This window comes from Anarrhichthys ocellatus, unplaced genomic scaffold (genome assembly GCF_004355925.1).
Source record: "Anarrhichthys ocellatus isolate YVR2014 unplaced genomic scaffold, GSC_Weel_1.0 scaffold16, whole genome shotgun sequence".
NCBI classification, from domain to species: domain Eukaryota; kingdom Metazoa; phylum Chordata; class Actinopteri; order Perciformes; family Anarhichadidae; genus Anarrhichthys; species Anarrhichthys ocellatus.
This window is the reverse complement of record NW_022280046.1, coordinates 3,791,752-3,799,578: the sequence shown is the minus strand read 5'-3', so window position 1 is coordinate 3,799,578 and position 7,827 is coordinate 3,791,752. Positions and strand designations below refer to the sequence as shown.

The window sequence follows — 7,827 nt, the reverse complement described above, 5'->3', positions numbered from 1 at the left end:
GCACAGAACCCAGAAATGACTCATTCAGAACTCTCAACGTTATTTATGAAACTGGATCCCAATCATCCCAATCTGTCATTTTATATGACAGGCTTCTCCATTACAATCTTTGGATTGAACTAAAACCACCACTACTGCAGAGAACTACGTATTCACTTCTGTATTGTACTGCATGCATGTTCAAGCTTGCACATTTAGAGCGGTACAGCTCCATGCTTTTTAGTATTCGGTGACCTGGACTGCCGACCTTGCCCTTTTCAAAGAACGTTTGAATGTCGTTTATGGTGCTGAGTTTGTACAGAAGCACAACTAAGATCATTTTGGTTTGGATGCGAATATTCTTTTGTGTTTTTTCTCATATTCTTTTATACTTTTCTTCCTGCACTATTATCAAGAGTGACAGCATGTATAAAAATCTATTGGAGGCAAAGATTAGAATGTAAATTATACCCTTAGAAAATAGCTTATACCAAGGTTTTCATTTGTGAGGTGCTGCATGAGGTGTACTGCACTCTGTACATTGTCACATGTTGAATGAACTCCAGTTACTTAATGTTTAAAAAATAATCAGTTTGGTCCCTTAATTAGTAAAATTAGCATACTGTAACAGTTTGAGTTCCTGAGGATGAATGAGAGAAAAAATAAACATGGTTCAATCACAATATTGCATTAAAATGCATAATCAAAAGGCAAGTATTGGACTGATTAATTGCAAGTCTCTCATTTCTTTTAACTATTCAATTTTCTTCTTTCTGTTCTGAGAACGTCAGTTGTAAGTGAAGGGGTGTTAATCAAAATCTTGAAATTGTTTACTTAAATTAACTGTAAGAAGTCAGATTTCTACTAAACATACTTCATCACTCAGCGCATGCCTAATTATGGATTTTTTTTTTTCACCAAACAACAAACATTCTTGTTTGGCTTTCTAACAGCGACTGCTTCACTTGACTAGGTCCCTTCATCTGAGACTCACAAGGGATATAAACTGCAAAGAAGAAAGGTGTGTGGGTATCATGCATAACAAGACATTGTTGACAAGATTATTGTAAAAGAACATAAACCCCCTCTGAACAATACTGATATTTGATGAGCAAAAAATAAACATTTAGAGAGCAAAAGGTCACTTTACAAGTTAACAGCTTGAGATGGTGACAACAGACTGGTGAGTGGATTAAATAATTAAAATTAGACATTTGTTCATGCTGGCTTGACTGTACTAAGGCAAACTAGAAAAAAAAACAAATACTTATGTGTCAGTCAAAGGACAGATTGTTGTTTATTCATGCGCACGTTGCAAAGATCCATTTGTACCTCTGTCCTAATCATACTTCTCTCTTTAGATGCCTGTTTTAGAATAGACAGTGTTAATGTAAATCTATGTATCTGTATGCGTGAAAGGCTTTGTGTCTGTGTTGGTGCATTTAGAGCCGTGAGATCAGGTGTGTGTCTAATAGGTGCCTAACCTATTATATGCTTTAGCCTTGACTTTTTTTTTTTTTCTTGGTGTGTGAACCTTCAGGTTCCATCTGCTCATACGCCCTGCTGCTGGAGAGGGAATTGAACCATGGAGGAATTTGTCTGTCAGGTGTAAGGGTCGCAGAAGTCTGCAGCATCACTATACAGCAGACGGGCTAACTGACAGATGGGCAGGAAAGGAGGCGGGGAGGCAGAGCGACAGCCGGGCCGGCGATTACGCAATGATGCTGATGGAGGAGGAAGAGAGACAGGTGAAGGAAATAGTCAGCAAATCAAACAACCAAAGCAGACACACAGGGATGCGGATGAATATGCAATCTGACAAGGGGTCAAACTGATTTTCAGACAGGGACAAAAGAGAGTGCCGTATTAGAGGTGTTCCAACCAGGCGGATGGACAGACATGTGAAATCAGATGAGCCTGCAAGCAAGAAGACAGGAAGACGGCTGGTGTCTACCAGCGAGGACAGGCAAACGACACAACAGTAAGTTAGATAAAGATATTGAAAGTGGACGGACAGACAGACTGGCAGCCGAAAATGAAATCAATAAAGTTCAAATGTTAAAAACAGTGCTAACAATTTAATGAATGTTTTTAGGTTACGTTTTGATCATGCTTTGATTGACCTTTATGTAGAAAAATGGGCACCTCGTCACAGCGCCATTGGCATGTATTTTCCCAAAGTGACTTTACGGAAATTTGTTGATTCCTCCACACAGATGGGCCAAAGATCACACCGCAAATATCAAAATATAAGATAATTACGATTGGAAAGTGTCCACTGCTTACCAATTCTGAAGGAGAAAGGGAAGGAGCTGTGTGCAAGGCACTCGCAACACCAGCAACATCTCGGTTTGATGCAAAGCTGCTTTGCTTTTACACAAAGTAATGTGTGTACACACAAAATCGCTACATGTCTGCATTACAGCTGAGCTAACTGTGGAGGAACAAACTAAAAAGTTACAATGAAGAACATAGTAAAGAGGCAGGCCAGGTTGGAGAAGTAATGCTGTTATTTGTCATAATGCTCAATCACTAAAAAACACCATGTATTGTGATTAAAAAAAATGGTATTGGTTCTATTACTTTAGAGTAGATTGTGAAAATAATACAATAATATAAAAACAGAACTGTTGTGATGTTTATTTGACCAAGTGCACCCCCAGGACCTGTGGAGCACACAAAAGCCGGCTTTTTGATGTAATTACTTGATCTCTTTTTAGTATAGTAGGTCATAAAAGGGAAGGCTGAAATAAAACCAGTCTACTTAAAAATTCTGGCAAACCTTCCTTCTGCTAAAGTAAAAATTACAATACCCTGCATACACCACCACACCTCCCCCCCATAAATCTCCATACAGTCCGTTAAATGTCTTATGAGTGGCCCATGGGAGACGGATGGGATGGTGAAAATAAATTTATCAGGTGCAAACTTCCTCCAGCTCAATTCAAATGGCGAAGGTAATCTTCAACTTGTCGGTGATTAAACTGTCTTTTCATCAAGAGCTAGAATTAGAATTAACACTCTGACTCTTCAGCCTTTTTGAATGTCCTATGCAGCGGCTGCCCGATATCCTGTTGCTCCTTGCAGTGCAAAATGTAATGGCAAAAAGAAATAAAATAAGGAATTGCTTTTTTGGTACAACAACTATGATGGCTCCTTCAAAGATTCACGCTTTAATCTCACCTTGAATCCTTCTGTCAATGCAATTTTCTTACCTTTTTTGTCCACCCTCTGTTGTTTAATCTACAGTAAAATATCTTTCTGTTGTATTTGTAATAGCCTCGATTCTTTAAAGAGGTTGCAGCCCAAGCTGCCTCTTGAATCACTTCTTCACCTGTTCTTCTCCCGTTTTGACATCTTCCCTTCTCCTCCACATCTGCTCCTCTGTCTCCTCTCCTCACTCTCCATCTTCTCCCCTCCTTTCAATCCCTCCATTTCCATTTCCATATGTGCTCCTCTCTCCTCCTCTTTATCTCCTACAGGGCCCCTCTGGTAACCACCTCCTCTTCTTCCCCTGTCAAAATCTCCCCTCTCTGTCTCGCTCTCGCTCCTTTTTCCTTCCAGCCCCGTCTTTTGAGGTCATGCAGTATTCGATCGATCCGGGTCATTGATCTTCCTGGTAGGCGTGCCTCTCATTTCAAGACAGACCATTAGACAATCATTAATCTATATCAGACCATTAACCAATCATTAATCAGGGTCGCTAATTTAAACGGAGGCTTCTGATTGGGTCAATGGTGACCACTGACCTGTGTGTAGCAACAAGAGGCAGATCAGTTAAACATTCGATCACTCAGCAGCTGTTAATGATCTAATTGGGTGTCCTTATATATCATTAAATAAAACAATCTTATTAAGAGTAATTGGCTGTCTAGTTTCGTTTAAAGTGGCTAAGCAAGTGTGCGAGCACACAGACACTGCAGGCCAAATCTACAATAAAATCTCACAAAGGCTACTACATAAGCTCTAATCAATGTGTTGCACCATGTAAATGTTTTCTTGACATGTTTGGATTGTGCTTTTAAAAAGATGAGCTATATATACACATGCACACTCTTTAGGGACCAAAATCATACGGTTTCCTCCCTGAGCCTCCCTGCTCAGTGGTGACTCCTGACACTGGTTTCAAACACCGTGTTATTGGCTTAACATTAGAGTTGCATACATCATTTTATTTTTATAAACAGAAAATCAACCACACGTGCAACACCTTGAGGCAATACAGGTGCTGGATACATTAGTATGAGTACCTGTATTACCTTATAAATGTTAGATTGGTAAGGATATGTTGAGACTGAAACAGAAGTCTGTCCATCTATCCATCTATCCATCTATCCATCCATCCATCCATCCATCCTCCCATCCATTCATTCCTTAATGTATTCATAATCCCCTGGACACTGTTGAAGGGGATGGGGTGGGGGTAAAGTGAGGACGGGGTTAAAATCCCATTGGAACGTGCGCAGTTAAGTCCGCGGTCTCGTGCCGGAGGTTTCGCCGGTACAAGTGTTGGTACAGAGGTTGACTCGAGCCAAGCAGCGCGCGCGCTCTGGAAAGCTTTTAGGGTGTTTACTGAAACAAGGGCAGGAAAAAAAGCTGTTTTTTTCTTTTTTTTCATCTCGAGTACCGGGACGAAGTGAATGTCGCTCCTGCGCTCTGGGTGATAATGGGATCATTTTCCTTCGAAGACATCGAGCCATCAGATGTCTCCAGTGTTGGATTCCACTGTTTTGGAATGTGTTTGATACGCATTAACCTTGCTTTTCGACATCTCTTCCTCTTGGCTTGGCTTCACATTATATCTGCCAATGGAATATGTGGAAATGTTACCATTTGATTCCGCGACCTGTTCAGTAATCAAAAAGCTTGAATGATGGAAATCTTTTGAGATGATAAAAAGCACTTTTGGGGATCATTTTTTTGCTTGTGCGCGGCTCGTGCCTGATCGCGCGCCTCAGCAGCCTGTTGTCTGTGTCCGTGGAGAAACGCACAACTTTGCCGCGAGCTGGAGCCGGAGTTGGGGCTGCAGCGGCGGGTCTGAGCGCCGCACGAGGGCCACACGCAGGGGGCCAGGAGGGGGACCAACGGAGCGGCCCCGGTGTTCCGCCATTCTGTGGTTGGACGGGGAATCCGGTGCAGCTGTGGAGCGCGGATGATGAAGACGGTGATGATGATGATAACGAATGGCCCGGCAGCTCGAGCAGGCACCGGGGTCTTATGTTTACTGCTGTGCGCTCTAGTCTTTCTCCCGCCGTGCGCTCACTCTCACCCTCAGCCGTGCCAGGTGCTGAAACGGATCGGCCACACGGTTCGGGTCGGGGCTCTGCACGTTCAGCCTCGCTTGCTCTCCACCTCCACCGGCAGCGGTTCTGAGGACTGGGACAACGATCGAGGTTTTATTGGGAGCGGGGAGCGGATGGAGTTGGAAAAGCAGGTTAAAACAAGTGCCGGCGCGCCTGGATACGGAAGCCTCAGGACCAGAGGCACCGTTAACAACCAGCGGGGAGCCAGCAGGAGTAAGAGCCAGGCACGGCAGCGGGAGGAGAACACCTCGAGGGAGAACCGCGTGTTCGCACCCCGAGACTCGGTCCTGCTCGCGGTCGAGGCTCTCAACCGGGTCGGGCTGCTGCCATACAATTTATCCTTGGAGCTTGTCATGGCCGTTGGGTCCGGACTCGGGGAGCTGCCCGCGTTCTCCACCTCATCTGCGGGCAGCCCCGAGAGCGAAGACCCGCTGTCCTTCGTGGAGAGCGTGTGTCACACCGTGGTGGTGCAGGGGGTTTCCGCCATGATCTCCTTTCCACGGAACCGGGACGAGTTCGTCAAATTGGAGTTCCTCTCGCTTGCGCTTCAGGTGCCAGTAGTCAGCGTTGTGCAGAGGGAGTTTACGCGCAACAGTGAGGTAAAAAAAAAAGAAGTTATTCCTACATTACATCTCAACTACTGTTAACTGTTGATTACTGCACTTCGGCATACAGCTGCGGTGGCTGTTGCAGATGTTATGTAAAATAACGCATTGACTGGGACAAGTCAGTGGTTTCCAACAACTTATATGAGCACAAAGCAGTTTGATTTATACCTTTATTTCAGTTTTAAGACGTGAGTAAATGTGGATTCATGTGTCCCACGTCTACCCAGAGAGAAACACTTCCTCCTCCTGCTGCTGGTCTTTTTCCTCTTCTCCTCCTCCTGCTGTGTATTAGGTATTGTTTCAGATGAATGACATCACATTTTCTTCTCTTTTCTTGTTCAGTATTGATTTCACCTCTCTTGGTAAAATGGCCAGCATTAAGTGAAATTGTTGACCCAACTTGTGATATAAACCAATGTTCTTGATCTCCACATAAAGCATAATTAGTGAGTCTGACAAAAGCTGCAGTTGCTGAAAACTGGGACCAAATTAACGAGCTTGGAGAGGGAGAGCACAGCAGGCTCTGTCCATGGTGCTGAAATCTACACATAAGAAAAAGCAGAGGGAGTGTCTTTTCAGAAAATTAGGAGGGTGCATTCTTTCTTATTTAATAAATAAGGTTTCCAGTAAAAAAACAAAAAAAAATGATTGAAGGCTGTGTGCACCCAGCAGCACATGCCCTGAGGTATGAATGCACAAACAAACACTTTGCTGGAATTCAGCAGAAATTCATCACCAGAGAGAGAGAGAGAGAGAGAGAGAGAGAGAGAGAGAGAGAGAGAGAGAGAGAGAGAGAGAGAGCACAACAGTAAAGTGGAGGAGAATAACTTATTTGGAATAGCAACGCTAACCTCAAGTTCTACTTACATCTACAGCATTGCTCTGCTTCGTTACCTTACAAAAAAAGCAATGATAATCCCTTTATTAATTCATACATCATTTTCAGAATCAACTGTCATAATCATGCATTATGTTGAGATGTGATCAGATGGCTACGTCAGATGTCCCACACTGCTGAAGTGTTGAAGGCATTTCACTGCTTTTACAATAAAATCACCATTACTCTTCTCTACCTGATATCTCAAAGAATTCCTCAGCAAGATTATGTATGTACAGTTCTTTTAACCAAACAATATACCCAATTGGCAGGAAAACATCATTATACGACCTTGTGCATTAAAATATACAAGTGCTGCATCCTACGCATAGCAAGTTACCGCACCATGTGAAGTGATTGTAGCAGCTGCAGAAGTTGCTTGTTTAAAACCTCTCATCCACCCAAAATCATCAACTCAAACTGAGAAATAATTGATTGAGCTTTCATCTTAGAATGATTTTGGTGTGTAAACAAAGCTGCAACATTTTTGAGATATGTGGAGTTTGTAGGCAAAAGTGCCTACCAAAGTACCCATGTAACTGTTCCAAAATGACATAACATTTTCAGCTCTTTCCCCCTTATGGATCTAAGGTTAATGTTCAGCAACTACAACTACTCTGGTTTAGGTTTGGGAAAGGATCGCCTTCACGTTTGATGGAAATCAACCACGACGGTTCGTGAAGCTATTGTGCCAAATATTCCAATTGATAATTATCTGTAGAGTTCGCAGCTGGAATGAGAGTGAGAGAAAATTAGCTGAAAGTGTAAACACTCTAAATTAATAACTGGGATGGTTGATCAATAAGCTTTCTCTGCCGAGTGTGTGTGTGCGCATGTGTCTGTGGGGGGATGTATTTGTTTGTGTGTGCAGGTAAAAATCTCTCTCACAATTACAACCAGCCAGTCACAAACACAAAATTATTTAATGTTACTTTACACCGTAAACCTATTTAATTAGGTGGCACCAACAGGACCGTTATTGCATATCAATGAGCAGTAATAGTGTGTGTGTGTGTGTGTGTGTTTACTTTCCAAGCACAACCTTCCTGGGAGGGGTAAA

The 7,827-nt window shown here is 42.9% G+C and overlaps 1 protein-coding gene across 1 annotated transcript in view; it reads left to right on the top strand.

Annotated features, from left to right (window-relative positions):
- The first annotated feature begins 4,471 nt into the window (after nucleotides 1-4,471).
- grin3a (glutamate receptor, ionotropic, N-methyl-D-aspartate 3A) overlaps nucleotides 4,472-7,827 on the top strand; it is a 44,392-nt gene continuing 41,036 nt past the window's right edge. The window contains exon 1 of the mRNA XM_031855394.1: nucleotides 4,472-5,881. Within this exon, the coding sequence (XP_031711254.1) occupies nucleotides 5,132-5,881 (750 nt within the window). The 5' untranslated portion in view covers nucleotides 4,472-5,131. The remainder of the gene's footprint in view (nucleotides 5,882-7,827) is intronic.